Raw genomic sequence first — 19,965 nt, forward strand, 5'->3', positions numbered from 1 at the left:
CCCACGGCCTAGGGCAAAGAGCATGTGGACCGCCAGCTTCTCTCGGAAACCCTCTCCTCTGATTCCACTGTACCGCTAGCTCCTGCTTCCTCTCTTCTCTAAACTACAACTTTCCCATCTCCTTCATGGGTCTATGTTTCTCCACTCACCTGCTGAACTCGTCCCCATCTGGCCGGCCCTGCCCTGGGAGCTAAGGATGTCTTGGTGAACAGGACTGGCTACATGATTTAGGGGGCCCAGAATAAAATGATTCTTATTCTTAACCATCCAAAAATTATTAAGATTTCCAGGATAGCGGCAGCAGAGCATTAAACCAAGCTCGGGCTCTTCTAAGACGGGCCCTGAGTGATGCCATGTGAGCTAAGTTCCATCTTTGGTCCACAGGCACACGGAGGACTCCCCAGATCTTCAAACTAGCCCTGTCCAAAACTCATACTTCCGGCTATTTGGAAGTCCCATTACTTGAAAATCGACGAGACTGAAAAAACAGAATTTATTATCTCATGCCTCCTCCCATGGCCTCCAACCAGCAGAATAAAATAAAAATCTTTCTCTTCCTCTCAGTTCTTGCTTTCAGACAAGGATGTTACTCTCAGCCCAGCTGCCCAAGGCCATCTTGCCTCTTCCTTCCCTAATTCCCTGCTAAGTGCTGCCTCTTAATCTTTTAATCTGTCTCTCTCTTTCTGTTATTGTTCATTCCCTATGGCCACAGCCTTGCTTCGCGCCCTGTCATCGCTCACTCCGGCTGTCGCCCAGGTTTCCTGACTTGTTTCTGTCTTTCTCAGCCTCTAATCTTTATCCTCTAATAGCTGCCAGCATGTTATTTTACCCCAAATCAATCCCCTGCCTGAAGGTAACCCACGCTCTCCGCCTCCTGCAGAACCAAGCCCAGACTCCCAAGAAAGCCTCGGGGAGCCCTGCATGACCTCGCACAGCCCACTTTCCGTGACCTGCTGTAACGGCTCCAGTGGAACCCACCTGGCCACTCCATTCATTCATTCAACACACTAGTTTTCAACATCGACTCTATGACAGGTCCTGTGCTAGGCGATCAGATGTGAGGCTGATTAACCCAAGGGGATGACTGGTGGAGAAGATGGGAGATAAACAGGTCATGGTAATGTCATAAAGGAAGGCCACAGATATGCAGCGAGTGTTATAAGGATAGAGACAAGGTATGTAACCTAACCTATAGGGTAGGGGGTTGGAAAGTCAGGCTTCTGAGAGGACTGGACATCAGAACTGAGTTTGTAAGGATGGACAGGAAATGGTTGCACGAAGAGGAGGCAGAGGGACATTGTGCTCCTTAGTGCCTCTGTGCCTTCTCCCACGCTGATCCTTCAGCCTGGGAACAGCACACCCAGGCCTGCCCATCTCTTCTCTACCCACCTCATCTGCCTGGCTGCCATCAGGACCCAGCTGACAAGTCTCTGGTCTTTGGAGTCTTTCCCCACACCTTCTCTGCTTCCTCCACTTGCTGAGCAGATGCTGGCATTTCTCCTCTATGCTTCCAGGGCACTTTTCCATCCATCCCTCATGCACTGTCTTAGAACTACTTGTTTACTGATCTTCCCTCCATTCGTGGTGAGGTCCTGGAGTCCTATTCATCTTCATGTCCTCTAAAGTCTAGCATGCACGCACAAACACATATGCTAAGAGTATTTGTTGAATGAGCAGCACATTGTTGGAGCACAAGTCTGGTTTGAGCACGGGCTTTATTCTTAGACGTGCTGTATTCAGAACAGAGAGGTATGGCCCCACTGCCACTGGCCTGGGTCACACTTTGCTGAGGTCCAGTGAACCATCACCAAGAGGGACTTTGAAATGTGTCAAGAGGTGAGGGGGCCTGAACATGTGTCCTATAAGAAACTCTTGAGGGAATTAGTGCTCCTTAGCCGGGAGAGGAGAGAATGTGGGGTGGGACATGATTGTATCTACAACTATTTGAAGTACTGACATGTGGAGAAGGGCTGCACCTTATTTTCTGGTGCTCTAGAACCTATCTAGGACGTAGACAGAAGGAAGAAAGGTTCTAGTGGGTGATCCTGCATGGAGGCACATTCCAGACCGTATGAGGAAACACTTTCTCAGGATAAGAATCATCCAACCATTGGACAATCGGGCTTGAACTTCCTCAAATGGACTCGTTCAAGGGGACGCAAACTAACCATCTCTCCAGGATATTGTCACTTTGAGGAATTTCATCCTAGATGAGAAATTAGGCCAGATAACCTCTGGGATGGCATATAGATGTCAGATTCTACAAGTCTAAATTTTCATCTCCATCTCAGGCCTTGTGGTAAGAATGTCATGTTGCAGTCGCACTTGGGGATGGAGAGAACACACCCCCAGATTTCAAAGCACTGGGCATTGTCACGCCAACTCTAATGACTGCTTTTACTCCTCAAAAGTGCTGAGGTTGGAGACATGAGCCAGGCTTTCGGCACCAACTGCAAGTCTAGAGTCTGGGGCGTCAGAATGTGTCCAATGACATTTTCCTACGTAGCAGGGATTGCTTCTCCCCTTCTCCTTCCTTGGGGCTTGGATCTTCTCCAGCATCTCGTGTGTGACTTGCTGCATCACTCATAAGATGAGACCATCATCAGGAGAAAGCTAGCTCTGGACAAGTCCCAGCAACCCTTCCGGAACTCAGAGTCAGAAGAGTCTGTGAGCCCCTCTAACCCTGCCTTAGAGGGGTGCATTGCTCGCTTGGGCTACTGTAACAAAGCACCACGAACTGAGTGGCTCAAACAACAGAAACTCATTGCTCACGGTTCTGGAGGCGGGAAGTCCGAGATCAAGGTGTCGGCAGGGCTGGTTTCCCTCCTTAGTGTGTAGACGGCCGTTTTCTCCGTGTCATCACAGGGTCGTTGCTCTCTATCCAAATTTCCCCTTCTTATAAGGATGCCAGCCATATTGGATTAGGGCCCACCCCGGTGACCTCATTTTAGCTTGATTGCCTCTGTAAAGACTCGATCTCCAAATAAGCCTACATTCTGAGGTTCTGGGTGTCAGGACCCTAACATGCGAATTTTGGGGGACATAATTCAACCTGTCATTTTCTTTTTTTCTTTTTTTTTTTTTAAAGATTGGCACCCAAGCTAACAACTGTTGCCAATCTTTTTTTGTTTTTTTCTACTTTATCTCCCCAAATCCCCTTGGTACATATTGTGCATCTTAGTTGCAGGTCCTTCTAGCTGTGGCATGTGGGACTCTGCCTCAATGTGGCCTGACGGGCGGCACCATGTCTGCGCCCAGGATCCGAAACAGTGAAACCCTGGGCTGCCGCAGCTGAGTGTGCAAACTTAACCACTCGGCCATGGGGCCGGACGCTCAACCTGTAATTTTCTGATTGCCCATCATCTAGACCCCACGATGTGAGTTTGGGTGGGAGGTGGAGTACTTCCACGACAGAAGCAGAGAGGCCCAGAAATCCCCAGCTCCTCTGTACCAAGGACGGAGGCTTGGGCCCAGCTTTGGCTGGAGAGATGCCTGCCCAGGACTGTGAATTGATTGGTATCTACTGTCACAAAGATGTTAGCCAGTGCAGAATTCTCTCCTGGTGATGCTGTCCACCTCCAGTTCCTTGGCACACAGTGACCCCATGCCTGCATTGACCTCCAGTGCCAGGAGAGGGGGCCGTGAGATGAGGTGCCCTGTGCAGGGCCCAGGGGAATGGAGTGGTTTGCAGCGCTCCCTCTGCAGCCACCCAAACACTGACACAGAGGTTCCATGGCCCCTGGGTTCCTCAGCACTGTGTAGTGTCTTTCTTTTCTCAGGGCCCTATCTGCCCAAACTCTGCCCAGCAGCTGTTTCCTCCTCCAGGCCTTTCCTATGGATGTCTCTCAGCTGATGTGCCTTTTGAAGCTCTGCCACAGCTCTCACAACCTCTGTAAGGTCAGCCGACTTCCAGCCTCAGGCTGCTTGCTCTGAGAAGCTTCCCTTTGGTGGCGAGAAGGATGCTGGCTTTGGAGCCAGTCAGACGCAGGTTCAGACTCTAATTTGGTAGCTGTCTGACTTTGGGGAAGTTATTTAAACTCTACAGGTCTCAATCTTCTCTTCTCTCAAGTGGGCTAATAAAAGTAGCTGCCATGCTGTCTTGTTTTGAGGATTAAATGAGCGAATGCAGGGCATGGTGAGCATTTCACAGGGTCCAGTGCTGACACGTAAGCGAAGCGTGCTCTCGGTGAGATCGGTACTTCTATCGCAGGAGCCCTCCAAACACAGGCCTTCAGGGCACGCAGCGGGCTATAGATGAGGCCAGTTCAGGTGGTGACAAGGGAGGTGAGCCTTATCCATGGCTGGTGGGGTTGCAGGGGGTCACTCCACTGCTGTTCAGTTACCCTTGGTCGGCAGGGCAGCACAGGTGCCATCCAAAACAGGCTGGGCCCACCCAATATTTAACCTTCCGATGCTTCCCCTCCTCTGTACTAGAAACCTGGCTCCATTCCCTCCCGGGTAATTCTGGGGCACACTAGAAAGAAAGGAAGAGCTGAGAGGGCATTCAGAGCACTGTGTGAGATTCCTCCATTGATTGTCCCCCTGGCTCTGGAAACCCTGTTGTCCTTTCCATGTTTATTCCAGGCCCTCTCTTGTGACCACTCCCTGCCTTTCCCCTTTCCCTGCACTTGAGAAAGTTGCGCCATTTCCCCCCAGGACCTGGTAGGAGGGCAGTGAGTGCCTTTCACCAGTTGCTCCAGCCCCAGCTCCCTTCCCCTTTCTCAGGGCGGTCCAGGCCCCTACCTGAGAACCCCGTTGCTATAGAAACAACCACCAGAAAAGCAGGATGTGGAGGAGGCTGGCAGGTGCGTTGGGGCCAGACCTTTCTTAGAGATATGTTATTTTTGCTTAGTTTTGGGTGGAGAAACACACCTCATATTCCCTGTTGCTTTCCTTCATCGTGGGGCGGTCTCTACCCCATACATGAGATTTAATTTTAAATTTCTGCAGCAGGAACACGCAGTCATTTTTAGCAGGCTGGTTTGGGAGCTTTTGAACGGCCCCTGGAATCCGTGAGGATCAACAGGAGCCGGCAGGGCTGGGCTGTGTTTGATTTAAAATTGGAAACACATGAGGCAGAGGGGTGGCTTTATATAGTCTGGGAGGTCCAGGAGCCCTGAGCACTGATTTATGAGAAGCTTGGTGAGAGCACATGAAAGCCGAGGTAATATTTATAAATTCTTTCCCCGAGGATGGATGGAATGTTCTTCTGAGCTGCAGTCAGAGAGCACCTTTTTGGGGGATGAAGGGAGATTGTTTAAGTCCAGTTATTCAGTGACTGAAACAAAAGGGGAACGTGGGTGAGGAGCAGCTGCCTCGAAGTCTGTTCCAGAAGACACCAGGCGAGGAAGCCCAGCTCTGCAGGCCTCTCTGTCCTGCCATCCTCAGGGCTTCCCTCTAGTGCTCGGGCCCCCATGCCTCCGCTTCCCCCATTCAACAAGGCCAGGGACCTACCGCTGGCAATCAGGGTGACTGCATTTTACAAACAAATGTCTATCTTGGTGTCTTGGGACAGGACAGGTCCTGGGTAGCACAGGGAGGAAGAAAGGAAAAGAAGATGGAGCAGGAGGGGCAAGGAGGCTGAAGACAGATATAGGTTTTTGCCCCAGGGGACCCGAGTCCTGAAGCTGACGTGGGCCAGGACTCATTGAATGAGAAGAGCTGCTGCCCAGCCTGGCAGTGGGTGCTGTGAGGGGCTGGACGCTGCCAGCCACCGTGAGGGGCTTGCACCCGCTGTGAGTTTTGGACCCACCGGCCAAGCCAGGGGACTCTCCTAGAATTAGAGAGTGTCCACCCAACTGAGTGCCCCTTGGGCCTGGCATCCCTGTCCTTAACCCAGGAGGCTGGGAGAGAGCTGAGCCACATGGCTGAGCTGGCTGATGACGACTTCACTTGAACGAGCAAGGACGACGGAAAAGATTATAAAAAATTGTATGCAGGAGTGAAAAACCAGGAGTGGGGAAGAGAGTGTCTTCAAGGCTGGGCCACCTTGATCTTCCATCTCAGATTTTGCATCTGCATACAAAAGGAATCCCTTTTATTACTAATCCGAGTCTGAGGTTCCCAAGGGGCATTTCCCACCTGGTACTTAGGGCCCCCGAGAGCAGTGGTGGGAGCACAGGGCGATGGTCCGAGGGGCTCTGCTGTCTCGGGGCGGTGGGGGAATTCTCACCTCTGTTCCAGGCCAGAGCCCCCATCTGCAACCTGGCTTCTGGGGCAGTCAAGAAACACCAAAGGGAGGGCGGGGGGCTTGTCAGGAGGTCTTTCTGTAATAGCAGCCCAGTTCCTGTCCTGACCCCAAGGATTCTCAGGAAAGGCTCTAAAGCTATTAAAATGCAGGCAGCCTGGTTCTGGCATGATGATGCAGTTGCATCTACTTCTGTTAATCGCCGGAGGCTGGGTGGAAGGCACCAAAGGCCCCTCATCCCCCCCGTCGGCTGAAGGTCAGCAGACGGATAGGTCCCATACCCGCCGGGGCTTGGTTCGGCTGACACTGGGCAAGAGGGGGTTAAATGCCCACTCCTGAACCAGGTCCCTGCTGGCGCCTGCAGAACTGGTGGACCCTCCTTGTGCAGAGGGACTTCTGACTCATCCCTTCCTCGCCTGTGTTTCGTTCCTCTTGCAGCATTTAGATGTCCCATGAAAGACACTAACGTTGGAATTGTGTTGTCCCTGGGGGTGACATCAATGTTTCTTTTGGCAGGTGGGACCATCATTCATGTCTGAACCTCTAAGGCGACCACTGGCATGGCTCTTCTGCTCACGGGCCCCCAAGGTGCTGCGTCCAATGACATCTGGACGCTCTGTCCACACTGACGAGGCTTGTTCCCAAGTCTCCACCTGCGGGTGCTCAGCCAGGCCCGACCGCTTAACTCCTGTGAGGCCCTGCTGTCAGAGCACCACCTAAAGGGGCTTTATAGCCACACCACCCTGGGGCCCCTTCCCATCCCAGACCCACCCCTGGGGCCCCTCAGCTCCTGCCCCTTCCCATCCTCATCTTTTACCTTGGACTATTCCCAGGGGTAGAAATACGTTGCCAGAGCATTAGAGCTGGAAGGAATTCCTAAAGGCGATAGCAATAGTAGCTGTCATTTATGAAGCACCTGCTGCCTGCCACACATGTTAAGGTTGTTTCTAACCCTCACAAGTGCTCCAGAGAGGTGCTGTTATACCGGTCAGGTCACAGGGAACGTGAAGGGTCTGTGGAGAGGTGGTACAGCGTGGTCGAGGGCACAGACTGGCATTCAATCCCTGCTCTGTCACTTTCCAGCTGCGGGACATCAGGCTGATTTCTTAAGCTCTCTGTGTCTCAGCTTCCTCGTTTGTAAGACAGGGAAACTACTAGTAGTAGCTAGTGCATAGGGTGGCAGTGAGCTGCTGTGCATACAGAGGCTTACAACAGTGTCCGGCACCCAGGAGGGACTGCAAGAGTGTCAGCTATCATGGTGGTGAAGATAAGGGATCGGGGCATGGTCGGCAGGGCAGCAATAATTGCAAGGCCAGGAATCCCTGTCTGTCGGGCCCCAAAGCCCACGTTCTTCATTTTACATGTGAGGAAACATGCAAGGTGGGGAGAGGGTGTCAAGGAAAAAGGACTGACCCAAAATGGGCCAGCTGCTTTGTGACTGTCCCAGGGCTGGCAGCCCTTTTGGATGGGCCCCCCCAAGGTAGTGTCCACCCCACAAAACACTGCCTCCCTTTGGAACTAAAGTGACCTCTGGCAAGGCCCCTTCGCCCTCTGCGTTGTCTGATGTGACCTCTGGGAGGATGCGGTAGACTGCAGGAAGTAGATTCTGCCCACACGTGCTGGGCACGCATTAACCCTCTCCAGTCTTTTCTGTCTTGTCACCACAGAGCCTGCACAGCAACCAGAGTGAATAGAGGAGAGACATCAACGTGATCAGTGTTCCTCCCAGCTGGAAGCGACTCCAGACCTTCAGGAGCTCTCCATGGATTTTTAACCGCTCTTTGCTACTGCCTTGGCCATTTTATTTGAAATAAATATTCAAGATTGACCTCCCCTACACTTCTTTCTTTTTGCTACACCCACCAGTACAAGATTTCATTGCAATTTTGAAAGGCTCAAAAAATGGAGATTCCTGCCTCATTCAAACCCTTGACTTAACAAGGACCATTTCGGGCAGAATCAGAAAAAGGAATGTGATAGGAACACAAGCGTTTTATTTATCCCCCTGCAACTTCCCTCTCTCTTTCATTTGACTTTCCCCCCATGAAGATGAATACAGACATATTACAACGGACCCCGGCTTTACTCCCAGCTTCAAACGACGAGTCAGAGCAGTTTGGTGAAGACAAAAGGGAACAAGTGGGCACCGTGAGGAGCAAAGTGATGTTTCTCAGGAGGCCTGATCTCAGTTGTCAAAGTCTCTGTCACCAAACCACACTCCAGGGCCCAGAGTCCTCCCACCTGCCTGAATCCAACAGCAGATGATTTCAGGCCACAGAGGCTCCCAGAGTGGGTATTGTGGGTTGCAGTGGCCCTGGTCCGTGGGCTGAGTGCCTCTTAGGGGTCCTGTCCAGAGGGCTCCCTGAGGCCACACTGAGCCCTCCCTGTGGCCGGTGGAGTCAGCGCAACTTTTACTGATCCTTCTGCTCACTGTCTGTGCACAGTGCTGTCACTTCTACTCCTGAGTGACAGAAGCACTTCAGGTTTGGGAGTGAGCGGTCTGTGTCTTTCTGGATGAGAAGAGGATGGGAGGAGATTGGCAGGAAAGAGGAGACAAAAGTGAGATGCGGAAAGGTGGATTGAATCAACCTTGCCCGAGGAGGAAGTGTCCAGAGGAAGCTGGAGGAATGGAGGAAGCAATGCAAAGCCTGAGGTTCTTACAATGGCTAGAGAGAGATCCCTCAGCAAAGCATGAAGCTGGGGCAGCATGCGGGGGTGGCTGGAGCACCTGGGCCCCCGCCCCTCACTTGGGGACCAGCATGCGGACGAACTCCTCATAGTTCACCTGCCCATCCCCATCCACATCGGCTGCCCGGATCATCTTGTCCACCTCCTCTTTGGTCAGCTTCTCTCCCAGCCTGGTTGTCATGTGCCGTAGCTCAGCCGTGCTGATGAAGCCGTTGCCATCCTTGTCGAACATGCGGAAGGCCTCCCGGATCTCTTCCTCACTGTCCCTGTCCTTCATCTTCTTGGCCATCATGTCCAGGAACTCAGGGAAGTCCACGGTCCTGTTGCCGTCATGGTCGACCTTGCTCACCATGCCCTGTAGCTCGGCCTCTGTGGGGCTCTGGCCTAGGGACCGCATGACAGTGCCCAGCTCCTGGGTGGTGATGATGCCATCCCCATCCTTGTCGAACAGGGCGAAGGCCTCCATGAAGACGGCCACCTGCTCCTCTGTCAGCTCATCAGCCATGGGAGGTGTGGGGTGGTGGTGGAGGTGTGGGGTGGTGGTGCAGGTGTGGATGCGTGCGGGTCCCCAACTCTGGTCTCAGCTGGGCTCCTCTCCCAACTCTGGAGGACTGGTGCTGATACCAGGGGGCCAGTCGGCTGGTGTTCTAGCCCTGGCTTGACTTGCTGGTGCTTAAGAAGGAGCAGGCTTCTCCCTCACCATTCAGACTCCCCGCCCTGTGGTTGCCTGAAGGCCAAGTCCTGTTTGAACAGGAACAAGGCTGGTTCCCTGGGACCAGGAACAAGGCTGGTCAGCTAATTGAGCTGACACTAGCATCTCTGTGTGGGCAGTCGGCTCCCCACACTGCCGTCACTCAGAGCTGCCAGGAGCCACTGCAAGGATACCTTCAATGAAGGCGTGGTAGACAACCCATACAGAGATTAATTTGGGTTTTTCCTCCTTGAATTTTCCCTTTCCTCTCTCTCCTCTCCAATCTTCACACCCTTCACTCAATAAAATAACCGGTTGAGGTTTTGGGCAGGGTGAAAAGCAGAAGTTGTCTTTGCCTGGAAGGAATTTCCTTTCCTAGTCTTTAGTTCCCAAAGCCTGAAAGGCTGAGGGCTCCCAAGAGGGTTTCAAAGAAGGAAGAAAAGGGTTTTCTTCACTTAGAAGCTGACTGTCTTCTTATCTTCAGAAAAACATGAATGGAGAAGGATTTTCTCCAATCGTTCATTCACTCATTCAATCATAGATGTTTATTGAGGGCCTACTACGTTCAGGTGCTGCTCTGGAAGCTGGGAATAGAGCCATGAACTGGACAGGCAACCCTCAGTCCTCGAGAAGCTGATATTCCATCCATGAGACAGCTAGTTAGCAAGTAAACTAACAAAGAAACCAAGGCAGGATAATTAGATCTTTTTGATGAATGCCCTGAAGGAATCAAACAGCTAATGCGAAGAGAACATGGGGAGGTGACTACTATAGCAATGGTCAAGGATGGCTTCTCTGCAGAGTTGCACCTGAGGGTGGCCTGAAGGGGGAGAGGGGGCTTTCCAGGTGGGAGGCTGAGCCGGCTCAAGAGTCCAGGAGTGGGAGAGGGCTTGGCATGGCCAGGGGACACAGACGTGGCTGCAGCCCGAGAGAAGAAGGAGATAAGGAAGGCTGGACAAGTGAGGCTTTGCAGAATGCGGTGAGGAATTCGCATTTTATTCTCTGGTTGATGCGAACCCCAGATGTTTTAAGCAAAGGCATGTCTGAAGCTCTGAGGCCCTGGTTTGTGGGGAGCCAGAGCTGAAGTAAGGGGTATTTTTAAGAGTACAAAGATTCAGCTCCCAACCCCCAGGAAGCATGGGGAACTGACCACTGAGTAAGAAGAGGTTGATTTGCTTGTGGGAACCTATGAAAATCCAAGCTGGAGAGTCCCGGAAGAGCTGACACGATATTGAAGGAGAAGAACAATGTGGGAGGGTTGACACCTCCTGACTTCAAGACTAACTATAAAGCTACAGTAAATAAGATGGTGTGGTATTGGCCAGAGAATAGACACATAGATCAATGGGAACAGAATAGAGAGCCCAGAAACAGACCCACACAAATAGTCAACTGATCTTTGAAAAAGGAGCAAAGGCAATACAACGGGGAAAAGAAAGCGTTTCCAACAAATGGTGCTGAAACAACTGTGTCCCTCCAAAATAAATATGCTGAACCCTAACCCCCAAAGGGGGCAATAGCAGCAGGAGGCAGAAGGAGAGCCCTGGACATGGGCATGTAACTGATGCAGTGTCCTGGAGAACCAAGGGCTGGCCCCATGGGAGGACCTGGGCCTGAGACAGTCCCACTGATGGATGGAGACTGCAAGGCCGGACAAGAATACGTTCTTGCTTCCTGCCTACTTCACCTACAGAAGGATACGTGGCCAGAAGGTGTCCGCAGATTTCATGGTGTCGAGGGTCAAATATCCAGCCTTCGCCTAAGTGTGTTCTTCAAAAAGGCACACTGAAAAAGAACTCAGTAAGGATTTTGAACAGAGTCACTCATGACTCGCAGAGGATAGTGCTGTATGGGCTGAACTGTTGCAACTCGCTAGTTAGGGAACTGTGACAGAGCGAATGTGCTTTATTTCGTGGGCTCTGTAATTCTCTCCCTGCAGCCTCTCAGTGCACTGACTCCTTTCCGTACAGAATATATTTCTGATCTTAGGACCCATCCTAACATTTAAAAATTATTGAGGACTCCAAAGAGTTTTTAAATTTTTATTTATTTATTCATGTATTTATTTTCCAGCTTTATTTAGATATAAGTGACATATAATACTGGGTAAGTTTAACCTGTACAAAATGTGTTTTGATACAATTACATATTGCAAAATGTTTACCAAACAGCGTTAGGCAACACATCTATTATATTACATAATAATGACTGCTACTTGTGTTGGAACATTGAAGATATACTTCCTTACTGACACTAAAGTATGTAATACAGTATTATTAACTACAGTCACCATGGTGTATATTGGACCCCCAGAACTTACTCACCTTATAACTGGAAGTTTGTATTTCCAAAGAGTTTTTGTCTGCATAAGTGGAGTGTATCTATTAATATTTACTTGGTTTGAAAGTAAAACTGAGAATTTAAATATATTTAAATATTTAAATTTAAATATTTAAATATATTTATTTGTAACTTTTAAGAAATAGAAATAAAAAACCTATTACATGTTAACATAAATTAGTTTTATGAAAAACAATTATATTTCCAAAACAAAAAATAAAGAGGAGTGGCACCTTAAAAAATAATTTTGCAGATCTCATTAATGTCTGGCTTCGTGGATGCGTGTCCGCTTCTGCACTCGGTCTGTATGAAGGTGTTGGTTTCATTTGAAGTGGAGAATAATCCAGCTTCACAAAGATATGGAGTCGGAAAAGGAGAGAACATTTAAATGACTCAGATAATTGTGGATATTCTCCTTTGATGCCGTATCAAAATTTGACAAGTGATAGTTTCTTAAAGGTTAGTGATAGTGTGGAATCCAAAACCGTGTCAATGAATTTTTCGTACTGTTAGGTTAAAAATCCATTGGTCACTCTTGTGCTTTGAATGGATCTTTACCTCATGCATGATTTTGTAATGCCATGCATTGGTCATTTGGAAAATATTGGTTCCCTGAGTTCTGTAGGTTTTTGGAATATTGAACCATTACACGTATAATAAAAAAAAAATCACATTCATCAATATCACCACCAATCCCATTAGAAAAGTCTTGAAGAATTGGAAAGTCTCAGGCACACAGTGGCACATTTGAAATTTCCAAAATTCTGGTTTTCATTTGGAAGCTCAAAGTTTATCATTGGCAACAAATACTGTCAGTTGTTTTTCTTGAAATGACAGGCTCACTTCATCCGTTTTCGAGAAAATGTCTGCCAAATACCAAGTCTGAGAAACCACAGTTTGTCCGTCAGCTGTTCTTTCCAATCAAAACGGCGTTCCATGAAAAAACTGACCCCGCTATTCATGCACTCAACATGAGTGCCCTTCTGTGACAACCATCGTATTTCAACATTCAGCAGAAGGTTAAGGATGTGCATGCTAGGGTTGAAATTTAATAAAATAATAATTTTGCTACTTTTCTGAGAATATTCTTTTTTTTTTACAGGGAAAGATTCACCCTGAGCTAACATCTGTTGCCAATCTCCCCCACCCCCTTTTTTTCCTCCCCAAAGTCCCCAGTTGTAGGTCTTTCTAGTTCTTTTACATGAGCCACCACCATAGCATGGCAACTGACAGATGGGTGGTGTGGTGTGGTGATGGACTGGGGCCACCCAAGCACTGAACTTTAACCCCTAGGCCATCAGGGCTGGCTCTCCAAGAACATTCTTAAGAGAAACTGGCTTTTTCTAAAATTGAGACCGTGTGGTGGTGAAGAATGTAATGACGACAGAACAGGAGCTGCGATCCATGCTAAGGGGCTAGTAATTTTACCCACCATTGCTTTTGACCTCAGTGCAAGACGTCAACACGGTGAAAAAGGCAAATAACGTCTTAGAATTGTTATGAGAATAGTTTTGACCTCCCAGACCCCCTGAAAGTGTTTTGAGGACATCCTCCCCCACAAACGGATCCATGGAACACACTTGGAGGACCATGGTGGTGGAGGGTTGGGAACCAGGAGCCTGAACCAGGTTTAGAATGCCCTGGGCTGGAGGTGAGAGGAGCTGAAGATGCTGGAATTCGTAGGGATGGTGCTGGCCTTATAGAGTTCAGTGTCAATGAGGACAACAGTGGGCAGACACCCAGTGAAGGAATCTACCTGCTGCTGCTACTTCCTTTCAAGAGCAGACGACCCAAGGTGTTTTTCCCTCTGAATTGGTGCTATAATAGCTTTTGTTAAAAAGAATTGGTTCAGGGCCAGTGCTGGTGGCCTGGTGGTTAAGTTCAACCTGCTCCACTTTGGCAGCCTGGGTTTGGTTCCCGGGTGTGGACCTACACCACTCATAAGCGGCCATACTATGGCAGTGACTCATGTAGAAAAAAGAAGATTTGGCAACAGATGTTAGCTCAGGGAGACTCTTCCTCAGCAAAAGAAAAAAAAAAAGAAAAAGAAAAAGAAAAAAAAAGAATGCGTTTAGCACCCTAGTGAACGTGCCTCTCCTGCTGGGGCTATAGAGAAAGATGAAGATCAGGATTCCCCAATCTCTTCAACCACTTCCTTTCCTGTGCTCTGCTAGAATGGGTGTGGCTGAGAGTGGCCCTGGGCCTTTCTCTCTCTTTGTCTTGATTAAGCCATTTGCCACCCCCAGCATTGGCTCATCGACTTCCCTTTCCGGTATAAATATACACACCTGTCTTAATGTGCTCTGGCTGCTGTAACAAAATGCCGCCCCCTGGGTGGCTTATTAACAGCAGAACTTTACTGCTCACAGTTCTGGAGGCTGGAAGTCCCGATCAGGGTGTGGCCTGGTTGGGTGAGGCCTCTCTTCTGGGTTGCAGACTTCTTGCTGGGTCCTCATGTGGTGGAAAGGGCTGGGGGTCTCTCTGGATCCTATAGGGGCACCAATCCCATTCGTGAGGGATCTGCCCTCATGGCCTAATCATCTCCCAAACGCCCCACCTTCTAATACCATCTCCTTTGGGGGTTAGAATTCCACATATGAATTTGGGGGGCACACAAGCATTCTCACCATGGCACACCATTACAATGTAACATTTATGGGTTAACTTCCTACTCATTGAGCAATTACTCCATGGCAAGCCCCTATAAAGCACGTTCGTTCACATTGTCTGTGTCTCCGGATTAGAGATGAAGGATGTGAGAATCGGCAAATGAGTGATGATTAGACAACCAGCAAGCTGAAAACTTGGACTGGAGCTGGGTCTTCCAACTCTTACCACCCCCAGCTAGCAGCTGTTTTCTTCCTAGTCTTCACCAACTCAGTCTTCTGCCTTCTTATTGGGCTCCTGCAAAGTAGGCTTGAGAATCTGGAACTCACTTGCCGTAGATGTCTTTCAGGACAGGAAAATATCAAGATGCACTTGCTGATACCAGAGCCTTCCCACCAAGCACCTTGAGTACCCATCTACCAGCTTAACACCTCCACTGAGTATTTAACGGGCACCTCCAAGTTAGCTGGACAAAGCAGAGTTCTTGGTCCTCATCTGAACATGCTTTTCCCCTAGTCTTCCTCATCTCTTTAAAAAAAAACCCACTCAATTGTTCAGAACAAAACCCTAGAGTCATATTTAATTCTTCCCTTTCTCTTGCACTGCACAGCCTGTCTTTCAGCTCTACGCATCACTGCACCAGGCCAGTCATCTCGAGGCAGGATTGCTCCAACAGCCTCATAACTGGTCTCCGTTTTTGTGTTATAAGTCAGTGTATGTCATTTCCTGCTCAAAATCCTATAATGGCATCTCTCTGGATTTCAGTAAAATCCAAACTGCCTACCGTGCCTTCTTGGCCTTCCGTGACTGTTTCCTCACTGTCGTCACATCGCCCACCCCCCAACTCTATGCTCCAACCACACTAGCCTACCTTCTTCTACTTGAACGCTCTCAATCTGATTTGCACCTTAGCATCTTTGCATGAGCTGCTCCATCTGCCTGGATGCTCTGTCCCCGACCTTCAGGCAGCTGCTCCTTCTTGTCACTTCAGTCAAAAGTCAGATATCACTGCCTTGTGAGCCCTTCCCCAACCACCTGCTTTTACTTAAGCCTCCCCTCCATCTCATCACTGCTATTTTATTCCCCTCTTTTATTTTCTTCATAACTCACACTCCTACAGTTCTTTCGTTTGTTTGTTTACTCGCTTATTTTCTGTTTCTTCCCACGTAGGTTTCACAAGAGGCGAGGCTGCTTCTGGTTTCTTTCCCCATCATCAAGCCCTCTCAGGTAGGACCGGCCCTGTGCTGAGCAGCCTGCAATCAATGTTTGCTAAATGCATAGACTACAGGAGGGTCACGTTGTTGCAAAAGGGCAGTGTTGCCTCCACCTGCACGAGGACTGCTGGCACTGTATCTTCCCTTTGCGTCCTTCCTTCTGGCTCACAGCCTCCGTGGTGTACCTCAAATGGTCTTGCCCAAATGCCTTTTGATTCACCTTGTGTGGTCTGTCATTTCCCCCTCTGCAGTTCTCAGGTTTGCTCAGTGGCTCCGTGGGGACTGGTGACCTCTGTGTTGGCCCCTGGGAGCAGCTGCTGATGCTTCACTCTCTGGACACGCACCTGTGTCATGTCCTCTGTTTCACATGTCTGCATAGATGCTAGCAAGCACCCCCGCTCCCGCACACACCATCAGTGCTGCCTGGGCCTTGTGAAGATGGACTTATGCTCCCAACTCCCTGCAAGCCATCTGGTCATGTGGCACTTTTATCTAACTCACTGTTTATTATGGTCACCACCCTGGGCCTCTGGCACAGGCTCCCTAGAGAGAGGTCAGAGCGCAGTCGAAGTGATGGGGCTCATCAGATCTAGGGGTGAGCTGCAACTCTATCCTCAAAGCTGGACGTGAGTTAGGCAGACAGTCCGACCAGCATCAATCTATAGGGCCTAGGCAGAGGGATGGCGGCGGGGAGGGGTTTCAGAAGAGAGACAAGAGAGTGTCCTGGGAAGTACCGGAGCATGGCCAAAGGACCTGTGGTCAGGCCTCCAACCTCTCCCCTTGGGGGTGGGTTCTGCTTGTGTGGCTTTACGGCCACTCTATGACAAAAGCAACAGAAGAGTTAAAATCACTCTTCAGAGTGTCCTTCCTCCAACCACACGTCCCATGGCAAGCTCTGGCTATCCCTTGTCTCGGCCTGTCTTCACGGTCCTCGGTCTCAGCAGCTAAAGTTCCTACCTGTGACTTTCCGTCCACACCTTCCCAAAGTCTCCTACAATGGGCCGATGCCTGAATTTGCAGGCGGTGCACAGCTTATGTTGTCGTTCTGGGATCTTTGCAATTCGTAGTCTAAGAAGCAACGACAATGACACAGACAAACAGGGGCTATAATGATGAGACACTCACCACGTTGTTCAAACCCAGCTGGGACAGCAGTGGCATTTATACTGAGCACATGGTGTTGACCAGCTACTTCTGCTTCTTGCTTTCCAAGGCCAACATGGACTGATAATAAACATGCCTTGCTCTATATTCCAGCTTATATTGACCGTGGAGCAAAACAACACCTTCTTAGTCACCCTCATAGCTAGGAAAGTGTCTTCTCAACAAATGGGGGAACTTTCTGTGGGAAGCAGGGGTCCTGGGTCTTCCCTTTTCACCTCCCCCACTAAAGGCTCTTCTAGATTGGTGCATGACTCAACTCTTGGCATGACTGGTCAATCTTGTGTGAATCATCAAGATTCCTCCAGGTCTGACCTGGGCTGGGCTGGAGTTTCAGTTCAGGGAGGAGACTTTTGTTCTAGATCAGACATGTGAGTTTAATAAAAAACTGATAATTAACCAGATGCATCATCATTTAGGAGGCTGGTGCACGGTGTCTCTCAGAGCTCGCTGGGCCGCCGCACTTTGCCTCCCGCTCGGTCGTAAAGTGCAGGAGTGGTTCACTTTTATGATTCGAGGCCTCACCTGCAGAATGAAGTCCACCAAGTGTGGAGGAAGCTGAACAATCAGATTGTTTTAGCGTTTCCTGGGCCTTCTTGGGGCGGTGTCCTCACGTCAGATCCCTCTGCTTTCAGCAGGTGGCAGGTTTATGAGGTCAGCCCCCAGGGGTGCCCCACCCCCTACCAAGGCCGCCTTTTAAGTAGGATCAAGCTCCTTAGCTGCTCAACTGCTGAGGCCAGCGCCTTCGTGCCCTTGAGCACCTCAAGCAGTGCATTTATGCAAGAGGCGACACGAGGGACATGAAAGAGATCTGTGTTTAATTTCTGAGAGCCACTTTGATTAAATTAGGATTAAATTAAGTGACCGCCCAAACCAAAGCAAACTAGTAATAAATCTCACAATCTTAGCAACCTCTTCTTGAACTTTCCACTTTTCCCAAGTAGCCCCCCTGCACCCACTCATCGACTCCCCTGCAGTGCGGGCAGGTGGGGGGGTTCTGGGCTGGCCTTGGGGAGCAGAAGGAGAAGGCAGGGGGCAGGGTGGAGGAGGGCAGGGCGGGGAGGAGAACGCGCTGGATGTGCAAGGGCTCATTTGTATGACCCACCAGCCTTTCAAACTGGATATTCGCTGGTTTGAAAAAAATTGACAAACAGAAAATATCAAAGGGGGTGATGTTGCTGAGGGCCCAGAGCCACACGCTACAGTTCTTTTGATACCAAGACGCATTGGATAAATCGGCTCAGAAGGCTCGGCGGCGGCGTTAAGCCCCATAACCACAGGGATGTGGTAATTATCTTCTGAGAACTTCCCCGAGGGGTGTGGAGCAGACCCCGAAGCAGGAGAAACTTTGGTTCCAAGTTCCAAGCTTTGAAGTCTACGACTGTGAGGAAAAGCCTTGCATTTAATACAGGAAGATGTGTGTGTGTGTGTGTGTGTGTGTGTGCGTGCGCGTGTGGCTCAAGCGTCCCTGTGTGGACGGGTGTGCCTGCTGATAAGCACATGAGGTGTGAGGATGCAGGAAGGGTTGGGGCGTGAGCTCGGTACCCGGGGAAGTGATTGGAGGGAGGCAGAGCGTTTCGGCAAAGGCAGTTCCGGGGTTACCAGAGCCCACTCCGGAGTCATTCATCCAGTGGTTTTGAACAGGCTCTTTGAAACCCTTGGACTCTTCAAAGGTCCTTCCAGAGATGCACAGGGAGAAAATGAAGACTAAGAGGAGTCCGGGGGTGCCCAGCCTCCTTCTTTCCTCCACCGCCAACCAATAAAGCTCGCTTTTAACTACTTCATATGTGTTGGGCAAGTTGCAACTCTCGTGGCTCAGTGTTCTCGTCTATAAAAGGGGCACACAAGTAATGGAGGGCACTATGAATTAAGACGTGAGAAGGTTCAGAAGGGTAGCTGGAACAGTAAGAGCTCAGTAAATATTAACTATTATTTATCATACGAGCAAGTAAGATTTCATTTGAAAAATGGTTTCTGCTGCTAAAGAAATTCTGAAAGTTACCATCCAGTGCAACTCCTCATTTTCCAGTCGTTGTAACCCATCAAATTTAAGCATTTACCCAGGACTTTACAACTACTTAGTGAGGGACAAAAATGGGCCCAGCAGAAGGATCTCCTGGCTCCAGTTAGGCCCCCCGTGTGCTGTCCAGACAGGCTGATGCCAGGAAAGGAGACTGAGGGGCATTTCCAGTAGCTAAGGGAGTCTCATCAGCCTCAAGCCCCTGGGCGGCGGGGAGAGTGTCTTGTTCATCGGAGGCTCTCCAGGTCCAGGAGAGCCCCTGGCACACTACAGGTGTTTGAGAAACATCGTTGAATGGATGAGGAAGGCTTTAACCAAAGTCACACAACTGGGTGGAGGCTGAGCTGGGATAGAACTCTGGTTTCCTGGGATGAATGAGCCGAGTGAATTGCATGAAGACAACGGAGGGCTCAGTGCTCATGAGTAGTGCTGTGTGGTAGAGAGGACTGGTAGGGTGGCTCATGACCCTGTTGCCATCGACCACATGGATCCAGACTTCCAGCACGAACCAAGAGTCTTGAGATCCAGTCCCAACTCTGGGAGTGCCACCAACAGAAAACCCCGTGGCATTTCTGTGTCTGCATTTCTGCATTTGTACAAGGTGGGGAACAGACAGCTCCTGACTTTGTCTCCAAAGGAATATGGAGATGATTAAAAGAACTTCACCCGGGATGTAGCATTGCACGCTGAGAAAAGGCCAAATGTGGTGATTTAGAGAAGGGACACTCCTGGGAAATGTGGCATTGTCCAGGAGATGGAAGGGGCGGAGAGGGAGTGTGGTGTGGGCCAAGAGGACACAGTGAGGAGGTACCAGGGGTGGTACTCAGAGAGGGGACGAGGGAACTGGTATGTGCTGAGTTTGAGAGTTTTCCTTCTCACTCAGATCAAGGACGTGTTATGGGGGAAGCATCAGCCGTAAGTGGAGCTTGATGGAAGCGAAAAGAAGAACATACAGGCCAAAGAACTATAATGAAAGAAGGAAGGAAAAAACGAAAGGATCTGGCAGACGTGGTTCCTCCTAAGAGCTTCTCACCTTCCCCAGTGCTTCCTGCAATGC

General features: G+C 49.9%; 1 protein-coding gene and 1 long non-coding RNA gene across 4 annotated transcripts in view; one reads left to right on the forward strand and one right to left on the reverse strand.

Moving 5' to 3' along the window:
- The window catches only part of LOC103548887 (uncharacterized), a 34,835-nt gene extending 16,163 nt beyond the window's left edge, over positions 1-18,672 (forward strand). The window contains exons 3-4 of one of the 3 annotated variants that reach the window (XR_544376.2): positions 6,704-6,775; positions 7,855-8,015. This is a non-coding gene — a long non-coding RNA (uncharacterized lncRNA). Of the gene's footprint in view, positions 1-6,703; positions 6,776-7,854; positions 8,016-15,683 lie in introns of those variants that run through there. The other 2 variants (XR_011535164.1, XR_011535163.1) reach the window with 2 other exon arrangements.
- LOC103548886 (calmodulin-like protein 3) lies at positions 8,160-9,616 on the reverse strand. The gene has a single exon (XM_008516875.2). It carries the CDS (start codon positions 9,378-9,380, stop codon positions 8,931-8,933), a length of 450 nt encoding a protein of 149 aa, XP_008515097.1. The 5' UTR covers positions 9,381-9,616; the 3' UTR covers positions 8,160-8,930.
- Positions 18,673-19,965: the final 1,293 nt, after the last annotated feature.

Source organism: Equus przewalskii, chromosome 30 (assembly GCF_037783145.1).
Source record: "Equus przewalskii isolate Varuska chromosome 30, EquPr2, whole genome shotgun sequence".
In the NCBI taxonomy this organism is placed as follows: Eukaryota; Metazoa; Chordata; class Mammalia; order Perissodactyla; family Equidae; genus Equus; species Equus przewalskii.

What these genes read in the sequence shown, in the direction of transcription:
- LOC103548886 (XM_008516875.2), bottom strand. Translation starts at nt 9,380, where the DNA reads ATGGCTGATGAGCTGACAGAGGAGCAGGTGGCCGTCTTCATGGAGGCC.